Source organism: Lithobates pipiens, unplaced genomic scaffold (assembly GCF_037356315.1).
Source record: "Lithobates pipiens isolate NorthernLeopardFrog02 unplaced genomic scaffold, aLitPip1_a1.2 Scaffold_28, whole genome shotgun sequence".
Classification (NCBI taxonomy): domain Eukaryota; kingdom Metazoa; phylum Chordata; class Amphibia; order Anura; family Ranidae; genus Lithobates; species Lithobates pipiens.
The window spans coordinates 161,756,915-161,769,757 of record NW_027507789.1 but is presented as its reverse complement, the minus strand read 5'-3'; the positions used below and the strand labels follow the sequence as shown (position 1 = coordinate 161,769,757).

General features: G+C 44.1%; 1 protein-coding gene across 3 annotated transcripts in view; it reads right to left on the bottom strand.

Annotated features, from left to right (window-relative positions):
• Window positions 1–12,843, bottom strand: part of GRB7 (growth factor receptor bound protein 7) — a 245,445-nt gene that overhangs the window by 64,823 nt on the left and 167,779 nt on the right. For all 3 annotated transcript variants that reach the window (XM_077459813.1, XM_077459815.1, XM_077459814.1), the window contains 2 exons: window positions 7,723–7,855; window positions 3,704–3,860 (listed from right to left, as the gene is read on the bottom strand). In XM_077459813.1, coding sequence (XP_077315939.1) covers window positions 3,704–3,860; window positions 7,723–7,855 — 290 coding nt within the window. The remainder of the gene's footprint in view (window positions 1–3,703; window positions 3,861–7,722; window positions 7,856–12,843) is intronic.

Genomic DNA, 12,843 nt, shown 5'->3' with positions numbered 1-12,843 from the left:
TTACGCTTTTTATTGGCCTTTTGCATTTGAGTTTTGCATGCCATTATGTACATTATACAGTCATTTTAAAGTGTCTGTATACTTATCTTTTAATGGAAGTAGTCTATGAAGATTTACTGACTTTTCAGAGTGCAGGGATAAGAAGCTTGAAGGAGGGTGATGAATATTTTATTTACAGTAAACACAATATTTTACAAAAGTGAGTACACCCCTTTCATTTGTGTAAATGTTTTATTATATATTTTCATGCGATAACACTGAAGAAATTACACTTTGCTACAATGTAAAGTAGTGAGTGTACAGCTTGTATAACAGTGTACATTTGCTGTCCCCTCAAAATAACTCACACAGCCATTAATGTCTAAACAGCTGGCAAAAGTGAGTACACCCCTAAGGGAAAATTTCCAATGTGGGCTCGATCAGCCTTTTCCCTCCCCGGTGTCATGTGACTCGTTAGTGTTACACGGTCTCAGGTGTGAATGGGGAGCAGGTGTATTAAATTTGGTATTATCGCTCTCACTCTCTCATACTGGTCACTGGAAGTTCAACATGGCACCTCATTGCAAAGAACTCTCTAAGGATCTGAAAAAAAAAATTGTTGCTCTACATAAAGCTGGCCTAGGCTATATGAAGATTGCCAAGACCCTGAAATTGAGCTGCAGCATGGTGGTCAAGACTATACAGCGGTTTAACAGGACAGGTTCCACTCAGAACAGGCCTCACCATGGTTGACCAAAGAAGTTGAGTGCACATGCTCAGAGTCATATCAAGAGGTTGTCTTTGGGAATTAGATGTATGAGTGCTTCCAGCATTGCTGCAGATGTTGAAGGGGTGTGGGGGTCAGCCTGTTAGTTCTCAGACCATACGTCGCACACTGCATCAAACTGGTCCACATGGCTGTTGTCCCAGAAGGGAGCCTCTTCTAAAGATGATGCACAAGAAAGCCCGCAAACAATTTGCTGAAGACAAGCAGACTAAGGACATGGATTACTGGAACCCTGTCCTGTGGTCTGATGAGACCAAGATAAACGTATTTGGTTCAGATGGTGTCAAACGTGTGTCGTGGTAACCAGGTGAGGAGTACAAAGACAAGTGTGTTTTGCCTACAGTCAAGCATGGTGGTGGGAGTGTCATGGTCTGGGGCTGCAAGAGTGCTGCTGGCAATAGGGAGCTACAGTTCACTGAGAGAACCACGAATGGCAACATGTACTGTGACATAGTGAAGCAGAGCATGATCCCCTCCCTTCGGAGACTGGGCCGCAGGGCAGTATTCCAACATGTTAACGACCCCAAACACACCTCCAAGATATCCACTGCCTTGCTAAAGAAGTTGAGGGTAAAGGTGATGGACTGGCCAAGCATGTCTCTAGACCAAATCCCTATTGAGCATCTATGGGGCATCTTCAAACAGAGGAGTGTAAGGTCTCTTACATCCACTGTCCAACTCAAGGTCTCTAACATCCACATGCTCCATGATGTCGTCATGGAGGAGTGGAAGAGGACTCCAGTGCCTGTGAAGCTCTGGTGAATGCCATGCCCAAGAGGGTTGAGGCAGTGCTGGAAAATAATGGTGGCCACACAAAATATTGACACTTTCGGCACAATTAGTACATTTTCACTTAGGGGTGTACTCACTTTTGTTGCCAGCAGTTTAGACATGAATGGCTGTGTGTTAAGTTATTTTGAGGGGACAGCAAATTTACACTGTTATACAGGCTGTACACTCACTATTTTATATTGTAGCAAAGTGTAATTTCTTCAGTGTTGTCACATGAAAAGATCAAGTCATTAAGGTTTTGGGGGTGACATTTGGCAACTCAAACCTTCAGTTCGCTCCACATATTTTCTATGGGATTAAGGTCTGGAGACTGGCTTAGGCCACTCCAGAACCTTAATATGCATCTTCTTGGGCCACTCTTTTGTTGCCTTGGCCGTGTGTTTTGGGTCATTGTCATGCTGGAATACCCATCCACAACCCATTTTCAATGCCCTGGCTGAGGGAAGGAGGAACTCGCCCAATATTTGGCCCCTCCATCGTCCCTTTGATGCGGTGAAGTTGACCTGTCCCCTTAGCAGAAAAACATACCTAAAGTATAAAGTTTCCACCTCCATGTTTGACAGTGGGGATGGTGTTCCTGGGGTCATAGACAGCATTCCTCCTCTTTCAAACACGGTGAGTTGAGTTGATGCCAAAGGGTTCATGTTTGGTCCCATCTGACCACAACACTTTCACTCAAGTCTCCTCTGAATCATTCAGATGTTCATTAGCAAACTTCAGATGGGCCTGTACAAGTGCTTTCTTGCGCAGGGGAACCCTGTGGGCGATTTCAGTCCTTCATGGTGTAGTGTATTACCAATTGTTTTCTTGGTGACTATGGTCCTAGCTGCCTTGAGATCATTGACAAGATTCTCTTGTGTAGTTCTGCACTGATTCACTGTTCTCATGATCATTGAAACTCCATGAGGTGAGATCTTGCATGGAGCCCCAGACCGAGGGAGATTGACAGTTATTTTGTGTTTCTTCCATTTGCGAATAATCGCACCAACTGTTGTCACCCTCTCACCAAGCTGCTTGTTGATGGTCTTGTAGTCCATTCCAGCCTTGTGTAGGTCTACAATCTTGTCCCTGACATCCTTGGACAGCTCTTTGGTCTTGACCATGGTGGAGAGATAGGAATCTCATTGATTGCTTCTGTGGACAGGTTTTTTTTTTATACAGGTAACACGCTGAGATTAGGAACACTCCCTTTAAGACAGTGCTCCTAATCTCAGCTTGTTACCTGTATAGAAGACACCTAGGAGCCAGAAATCATGCTGATTGATAGGGGATTAAATACTTATTTCACTCATTAAAATGCAAATCAATTTACAGTAATACCTCGGATTGCGAGTAATGCGGTTTATAAGCATTTTGCAATACAAGCTATTTTTTTAAATATCCTGACTCAGTTTACGAGCGTTGTCTCGCAAGATGAGCAGGATTCAAGCTAATGGGGTGTGCAGTGCCGCATTTGGAGGTGCAGGGGTGCTGGTGACATTCAGAGCCGATCGGATGCACTCTGAGCTGCTCAGAGACACTTCGGAAACACTGTGTTCTCAAGCCTCTCCGAGTGTCTCTGAGCAGTCTCCGAGTGTGTCCAGCACCCCACCCCCCCCCCACCCTTGGCCACACGTGGTACTGCATACAATAGTAGTCACTGTGGAACAAATTATCTGAGTTTCCATTGACTCCTATGGGGAAACTCCCTTTAATATACGAGTGCTTTGGATTACAAGCATTCTTCTGGATCGAATTATGCTCGTACTCCAAGGTACCACTGTATAACTTTTTTGTAATGCGTTTTTCTGGACATTTTTGTTGTTATTCTGTCTCTCACTTGTAAATAAATCTACCATTACAATTTTAGACTGATCATTTCTTTGTCATTGGGCAAACATACAAAATCAGCAGGGGATCAAATACTTTTTTCCCTCACTGTATATACAGTATACAATGTACTGTATATATCAATTCAAAGTCAGATGACAAAATGTTCTCTTTGCAGTTAAATCTCTTTCATATCCAGGTCTTCTGGATAAAATGAGTTTACCAAAGCAACTTCACCACTTTGCTTTTCACTAGTATAAAAAAAAAAAACAAGCTCAAAGCTCCATAAATTAGCACATGCATTAGTAAATATTAATGGCTGTATTTCTCCCTCACCAAGCCCCAGATGCGGATGTAGCTCCACCAGAGACCAGCTCTCGTCGCTCACGCAGTGTGCCCTCTCCACCAGCATGTCGCACAGATGTCGGGCCGTTGCTCCAGCTGTCACTTCTAATGACCGGCACGTGCCGTCCTCGCTGTACACCTTCACCATCTGCTCTTGAGGGAAAGCACATTTGTTAAGCTTGGCTGTTCACCAACATAATCATAGTTCATCCACATATTCTATGGCATAAAGGTTTCTGAAAGAAGAACAAGCTTTGCTGCCCACAACAGTCAATCCCAATCTCCCTATCATAATCCCATTGCAGTATGGTACAATGAAATGGAGACTATAACTAATCATGATGGGCAAAAGAAAGACTTTAGGGCACTTTGTTATATAAAGCTGGCCAATGCCTCGAAATGGCTCTTCTCTGGTAAAAAAAACAATTTGACAATTTAGAAGACCTTACTCAAGCCCAATGTTTTCCTCAGTACAACTAATTTCTATGCATGGCACCCTCTTGCATCTTCACTGCACTAAATAGAAGCTTTCCTATTACTGCATCACTTTGATTAAGGGAATAACTAGCCCATGGAACATTATGGCCACCTATAGACCTGCTCTGTTTCTCATTTGTATACATTCTAAATCAGGCAACACTAAATGGAGGACCTCGGTCCGGTTCTGGCTCCAGTTGCCATAGTACCCGGGACTGCAGCCTGGCTAAACAGTTGCCTGAGTGTCCTCTCCCCACGGCCAATTCGCCTGCCTGCTGCTGCCAGGGCCGCTGATAGGGCAGTACAACCAGCCCTGTTGTACCGGGCCCAGCCAGCAGGGGGGGCCCGAGCAGCTTTTAACTTCTAGCTAAAAAAAAAAAACAACAAAAAAAAAAAATAACTATATTAACCTGCACACACTTGATTACTAAAATATATAAGGAATATATATTCATTTCCTGGGCCCCATCAGGTTACCAGAGGGGCCCAGGAGGTGAAAGCAGAAGAGGGACTTTTTTTCTATTTTCGGGTGCAGGGATACAATGCTGTGCCGCATGCTGTTCTCAGTATACCTGCACAAACTAAAGTTCTTCCTGCTCACTGTATGCCTCTCCGGCGGATGGATATTACTGTTATACGGCTCCCTTCATCCAGTAAGTGCTGCAGCTTGAGGGACTTATCACTGGGACGGCTGAGACAGACAGAGCAGCAGGAGTAATCTGGACAATGGCAGTGGTGCACAGGCAAGCAGTCCCCTGCACACACACACACACACTGACAGGTCACACTATTGTAGCATGTGCAGTCCCTAGACTCTGTGTGCTCATGGTTATTATCATTATGATGATCAGAGCACAGCAGGTGCTGTATGGCTCTGTCAGTGTAACATGACTGTGTGGTGCTGACTTTCCTGATATATGACTGTACTGTGTGTTACAGACTATAACTCAGCACAGCCATAACAAAGTCAGCATCACACAGTCATGTTACACTGACAGAGCCACACAGCACCTGCTGTGCTCTGATCATCATAATGATAATGACCATGAGCACATAGTGAGATGCTACTTTTACACATGTGATGGGGGAAGGGACAGTAAAAATACATAGCCAAGCTGCATTTTTACCACCCCCAAACCACTCTCCTTTCATAACCTTTCACCCAAGCTTTGCAATTAGATCCTTTTTCATGCAGACCTGATTGAAAGCTCCCTATGAAGACACAAACTGAATGGGCACAGATGTCAAAACACTGACATCTCTCCCATTCAGATGCAGTTATGATTGGTGGGGCACTGTAAATGTTAAATGTTCCAGCTCCTGCCTCCTGCCCTGACAACGTGGAGGCAGGGGTGGGGTTATGGGCGGAGCCAGGATGGGTTGTGGGCGGGGTCAATGGGGCCCCGTCAGGTAGGCTGTATGGGGCCCCATGATTTCTAACAGCGGCCCTGGCTGCTGCTATGTTCACAGCATGGCAGAAATGCCACACACGTGTCTGTCCCTTTGATAAGATTGCTGCACTGCCTCCTCCTCACACTGCCTGTCTTATTCACACAAGATGAGAAGTGCGGCCACTCTGGACAAAGGGCGGGATGTCCAGGGCTGTTGTGCTTTTGGTCTTCTGTGAATAAGGTAGGGCTCTGTGGGGAGTGCTGTGCTGTTATGAGGACAGGAGTCTACTATCGAGGGGGGTCTGTAATGGGGCCAGTCAGTGATGGGGGCCAGTCTGTTAAGGGGTAGCCAGTCTGTGATGGGGGCCAGTCTGTTAAGGGGTAGCCAGTCTGTGATGGGGGCTAGTCTGTGATGGGGGCTAGTCTGTGATGGGGGCTAGTCTGTGATGGGGGCTAGTCTGTGATGGTAGCCAGTCTGTGATGGGGTAGCCAGTCTGTGATGGGGTAGCCAGTCTGTGATGGGGTAGCCAGTCTGTGATGGGGTAGCCAGTCTGTGATGGGGTAGCCAGTCTGTGATGGGGTAGCCAGTCTGTGATGGGGCCAGTCTGTTAAGGGGCGGCCAGTCTGTTAAGGGGCGGCCAGTCTGTTAAGGGGCGGCCAGTCTGTTAAGGGGCGGCCAGTCTGTTAAGGGGCGGCCAGTCTGTTAAGGGGCGGCCAGTCTGTTAAGGGGCGGCCAGTCTGTGATTGGGGGCCAGTCTGTGATGGGGTGCCAGTCTGTGATGGGGTGCCAGTCTGTGATGGGGTGCCAGTCTGTGATTGGGGGGGTCAAGTCTGTTAAGGGGTGGCCAGTCTGTTAAGGGGTGGCCAGTCTGTTAAGGGGTGGCCAGTCTGTTAAGGGGTGGCCAGTCTGTGATGGGGGCCAGTCTGTGATGGGGGCCAGTCTGTGATGGGGGCCAGTCTGTGATGGGGGCCAGTCTGTAATGAGGGCCAGTCTGTGATGAGGGCCAGTCTGTGATGAGGGCCAGTCTGTGATGAGGGCCAGTCTGTGATGAGGGCCAGTCTGTGATGAGGGCCAGTCTCTGATTGGGGTCAGTCTGTGTTTGGGGGTCAGTCTGTGATGGGGGTCAGTCTGTGATGGGGGTCAGTCTGTGATGGGGGTCAGTCTGTGTTTGGGGGGTCAGGCTGTGTTTGGGGGGTCAGGCTGTGTTTGGGGGGGTCAGTCTGTGATGGGGGGTCAGTCTGTGATTGGGCGCCAGTCTGTGATTGGGGGTCAGTCTGTGATGGGGGGCTTGTGACGTTCACAGGAGGCTGCGATGTGGAGAATATGAAGTAGAGTCATAGCACCAATATGACACTCCGGACCTCCGCTAGAAGAATATTTTTCTGACCAGACCCCCGTGAACTGTTCCGTATATGTCACAGTGGTGATTAAGTGGATTCAAGTTGGATATCATTTTTTCTTGATTTTTCTTCATATGTTTGGATATTTATTGAATATTCATTGGACTATTTTTATACGCAACATTTATTGCACTTATTTTTGTGATTGTATATTGTGTTTATTACTTTGAGAGTTGAGCTATAGAATTTTTTGGTATTTATTTAGTATAGTAAGTTTAGAATAACTTACGGCTGTTGGCCAGCAACTTTTCTAGCACTAGTTTTTGCACATATTTTTGTTGTGGTTCACATAATATTGGATTGCGCAGATTGAATATTGGTACATGTGTGTAACATTCTAAACTCTAGGAAAAAACCCAAGGTGGGACGTCATGATGCATTTGGGGTTGGGCAGATCTTTGATTACATGTCATTCTCAAGGAGATATCTACTCATCTTTGGCCACTCATAAAATGTCTTGCCTTTTTTCTGCCTCAGTCCTTTCCTGTGAAAGATTGTTGGTTAATCTGGTGTGCTTAATAATCAAATTATGCCAGGATTTGATAAAGATGATTATTTAGGGAGGTTGCTACAAAATGGAGCAAAGATATCTGCATGAAAAACAAACATGTAGCACATTATAAAGAGTCAGATTGCTATTTTTAGGATGAAATCTGACTGGTTGCTATGGACAATGGACAATGGCACTGGCCCCAGTAGTATGAATGTATTGATATAAAGGTGTTTTTTTAGTATACTCACGTGGGGACCCCCTTCCAGAGGGGAGCTACTGTTAGGTGTGTTGCTGAGGATAGGGGAGGAGTTGCAAAGTTCCGGGAATGGATTAGGGATGTCAGGAAGTGAAGATGATCGGGACTCTTCATCTCGTAACCGCCTGCAGCAAAAGAAAAAAAGAAGAGCTATTTTGAATATTCTTGCTACTATAAAGTGGAAACTTATATTCAGCTGAAGAACCTATGACTATACTGCTAAAAACAGATCTGTCCCTTTTGTCCCATCCCAATGTAAAAAAAACCTCCAGTGTCTTTCTTTATAGTGCCTGTCAGACAAATTATATTCGTAAATTAAACAGTACAATCACAATTTCCCACAATATAAAGTCCTTTTTATAAACATATATGAAAATTCTTGATTGCTGTGAGTATCCGTGATTATCATTCACCACCATGCTTCTCTTTAACCACTTACGGACTGCCACACGCCGATACGCACGCCTAACTTTGAAGAGGAATATCGTTGTTATGGCAGTAGCCAGCTGCCATAACCCTGGTATCCTTTCCTTCTGCTGGCGGTCCGGTTTCCGATAAGAGTGGTCTCTGCGGTGGATTCACCGCAAGATCACTTTTATTGGCGGCGGGAGAGGGCCCCCCCCCACGCCATGCTCCGTTGCCCTCCACTGCTTACCGGAGCCGTCGTCGTCGGCGGGGGCAATTAGATGTTGCTCCTTGCTCGGTATGGAGACGAGTGAGGGGAAGATGGCCCCCACCCGTCTCCATAACACTGCAGGGCAGAAGCGACGTCAAAACGTCACTTCCGCCCATAGCTCTTAAAGGGACATTTTTTGAAATAATTTTTTTAAATGACAATTTTTTTTTTATTATTGCATTTTAGTGTAAATATGAGATCTGAGGTCTTTTTTGACCCCATATCTCATATTTAAGAGGTCCCGTCATGCTTTTTTTCTATTACAAGGGATGTTTACATTCCTTGTAATAGGCATAAAAGTGACACAATTTTTTTTTTTACAAGAACAGTGTAAAAATAAAAAATAAAAGCTAAAATAAAAAAAATAAAAAACAAAACATTTTAAATGTCCCCCGTTCCACCGAGCTCATGTACAGAAGCAAGTGCATACGTGAGTAGCCCCCGAATATGAAAATGGTGTTCACATATGAGGTATCACCACGATGGGTAGAGCGAGAGCAATAATTCTAGCCCTAGGCCCCCTCTGTCACTCAAAGCATACAACCTGTAGAATTTTTTAAACATCGCCTATGGAGATTTTTAAGGGTAAAAGTTTGTCGCCATTCCACGAGCGGGCGCAATTTTGAAGTGTGACATGTTGGGTATCAATTTAGTTGGCGTAACATTATCTTTCACAATATAAAAAAAACGAATTGGGCTAACTTGACTGTTGTCTCATTTTTTTATTAAAAATGTGTATTTTTTCCAAACAAAAGTGTGTTTGTAAGATCGCTGCGCAAATACGGTGTGACAGAAAGTATTGCAACGATCGTCATTTTATTCTCCAGGGTGTACAAAAAATATGATTAATGTTTTGGGGATTCTAAGTAATTTTCTAGCAAAAAAAAAATTTTTTTTTTAACTTGTAAACAACAAATCTCAGAAAGAGGCTCGGTCCTTAAGTGGTTAAACACTATTTAGTTGTGCACACCTCCACCACTTGGTATACCTGCTCACCTCAACGCCCAGTCAGGCAGACTCGAATATAGATCTTTTACTCTCACTCCTCAATGATCTCTCCCTTCCGCAATGGATCAGCTGTACACCTTCAGCCCTTTGCTGTTTCAACAACCCCCAGTGTGATTCCCATGGGTAAAGTGTAGAGCTTTCATTTAAATAACCTCGCTTCTTATGCCGAGTACACACGACCGGACTTTCCGGCAGAGTAGGTCCGACGGTCTTCCCGACGGATGAACAGACTTAGCCGCACACAATCACACCAAAATCCGATGGATTTGAATGTGATGACGTATGATCGGACTAGAATAAGGAAGTTCATAGCCAGTAGCCAATAGCTGGCCTAGCGTCGGGTTTAATCCGTTGGACTAGCATACAGACGAGCGGATTTCTCCATAGGAACTGGGTCCAGCGGAAAGATTTGAAACTTGTTCTATTTCTAAAGTCAGATTTTTGGACAGCAAAGGTCTGATGGAGCCCACGATCGAATTGTCCAACAGGTTCATTCCGTTGGACCTTTGCTGTTGAAAAGTCCGGTCATGTGTATGCAGCATTAGACTCTCCTCCACTCCTGGGCTATCACAGTGTTATGCAATCTCAAACGCGGGAAACATAGTGCTCTCTGTTTTAAAATTCATTAAATAACCCCGCTTAAAAAGGACACTTACAAGATAAAAAGTCAAAACATGCATGTGTATAACATTATAGTGTCCGCTCGCTTTTAAAACAGAGAGCACTATGTTTCCTGTGTTTGTGATCGCACGACACTAGAAGCAATAGCCCAGGAGTGGAGGAGAGTACCGTACACACGAGTGGAATTTCCATCAGAAAAATCTTGGCTCAATTCCGCTCAAGCTTGACTTGCATACACACGATCACACAAAAGTTCTCTGAACTTTTGACTGTCAAGAACGCGGTGACGTACAACACTATCATGAGCCAAGAAAAGGAAGTTCAATGCTTCCAAGCATGCGTCGAATTGTTTCCGAGCATGCGCAGGAATTTTACGTGTCAGAATTGCTACAGACAATCAGAATTTCCGAAAGGAACTTTTTCCGTCGGAAAAATAGAGAACCTGCTCTCAATCTTTTGCTGGCGGAAATTCTGCCAGCAAAAGTCCGATGGAGCCTACTCACGGTCGGAATTTCTGACCAAAAGCTCACATTTTCGGTCGTGTGTACAGGGAATAAGGAGCGAGGTTATTTAAATTAGAGATCAAGCATGGTGGTGAATGATACTCACAGCAAGCAAGACTTTTCATATATGTTTATATGTGTGTTTAATTTGCACAAGGTTTGATATTAGAGTTATCATGCCAGTAGCGCTGCACTATATACACACATATATACACACATATATACATTTTTTGAGAGTGTACAGCTGCTGCAACATTTTTGATATATTTTATGCACAGTGCTTGGTGTTTATAATGTTGCACTTAGCACTTTAGTTAGAATTAGGGGTGGCGCTGATTGTTACATGCACTCGACAGTGGGCTTTAGCCCGCTGTCAGCTGAAAATGGGTCACAGGAGTGCAGATTGAAGTGCACTCCTGTTATCTATAGGAGATGTAGGGCCAAAAAAAGCTTTGGCCATACTTCTCTGTTAAGGATGACAAGTGTAAAGTGTCTGATGCTGGTCAGCCCCTTTGTCCAACTGTGTCTCCTTGGGGAGATGATGCAGTGTTGCAGAGCGCCAGCCATTAGGAGCACAACCGATTGTGATGGTTAGGCCAAGAGGCTAATAGCATTAATGAATAATGTTTGTGAAGGTAATAATCAGGTGGACACCACCGCTGCTGTTCCAAATTGAGGGTCTGCAGAACAGTCTGTTGAGGGCATGTTGGCTGTTGCAGAAGTTAACTCTCTCAAAATGGAAAGACCGAGTGAGGGCAAACGCACAGCAGGAGTTTTGCCCGCAACCTGTAAAGAAGTTAATGGTGTTGTCTACCAAACTGACATTGTCCCAAGAGAAGACCTGGAACAGATCATTATTACTGAGCCTGAGAGGTATTTGGTGAATCCTACACCTGGAAGCGCTGTGCGAGAGCACCAGCTTACTGTCCAGGCACCTCCTGTAGGGAGGGAGCCCCCTTTAAGAAACATAACCTCTATGGTGTCAGTGAATGAGTCTCTCCATGTCCGCAATAACATGAAGGGCCCCAGGAAGGCCTCATGTGTGAAATTGAGGTGCCTTTTTATGACAGACTGCTTGAAAGAAATATTAGAATTCTGAAATGTACAGCCAGTATGTATCTTGCCGTTTCCTTGGCTGGGTGAGCTGGAACTGTGGAGTAACGCTAATTGGAGTTGGGAAATATAGGCTATACTGCATAAAGGTGGGTCATATTGGAATCATGTGTATCATTTGCTGGTAATATTATATTATATATATATATATATATATATATATATATATATATACACACACACACACACGCATACACACGGTATATATGTATATACTGTACACAGTGTACTGTATATTTACAGTGCTGCACAAAAGTTCTAGGGAGGTGTGAAAAAATTCTGTCAATTAAGAATACTTTTAGAAAAAGAAGTGTTATAAGTTTATTTTGTATCAATTAATAGAATGGAAAGTAAATGAACAGAAGAGAAATCCAAATCAAATCAATATTTGGTGTGACCACCCTTTGCCTTCAAAACAGCATAAATTCTTCAATATTTTTAGGTACACTTGCACACAGTTTTTGAGGGAATACAGCAGGTAAATTGTTCCATACAGCTTGGACAACTAACCACGATTAGCCTCAAATACTTCTGTCTCTTCATGTAATCCCAGACAGACTCAATGATGTTGAGATCAGGGCTCGGTGGGAGCCCAAACTATCACTTCCAGGACTCCTTGTTCTTCTTTATACTAAAAATAGTTCTTTATGACATTGGCTGCATGTTTGGGGTCGTTGTCCCAGCACTGAGGACACTATTGATCCTAACCAAGGACCCCCTACCCAGGGGTCAAGTGCTGGGGAAAAAAGTGTGGGAACTCTCACCCAAGATCCACTCCCCCACCAAAAAAATAAATAAATAAATAAAGGTACGCTCATATGCATATATATTTCACAGAAAATACAGTACATATATAGTAAAGTGCCAGTTTACAAATACAAAATAAGTTAACTTGTCAAACAGAATAATCAACACAATGGGTGATGATCTTTCCCTCGCAGGGAATTTCTAACACAAATACACCCTGTTCCAAATTCAAATACAGCAAATTAGAAAATATCACACAAACTGGAATAACGTTGCCCTTGCCGTGCAAGATTATTGGCAACGGATCAAAAAACTCATGGATCGGATCATTCCTTGGATCTGAGTCACAGATCGGATCTTTTTTCGGATCAGCAAATAATAAATTTGCAAAAACCTGTGAAAAATGTCACCACCATATAGTCCCCACTGCAATATACATCTCCCC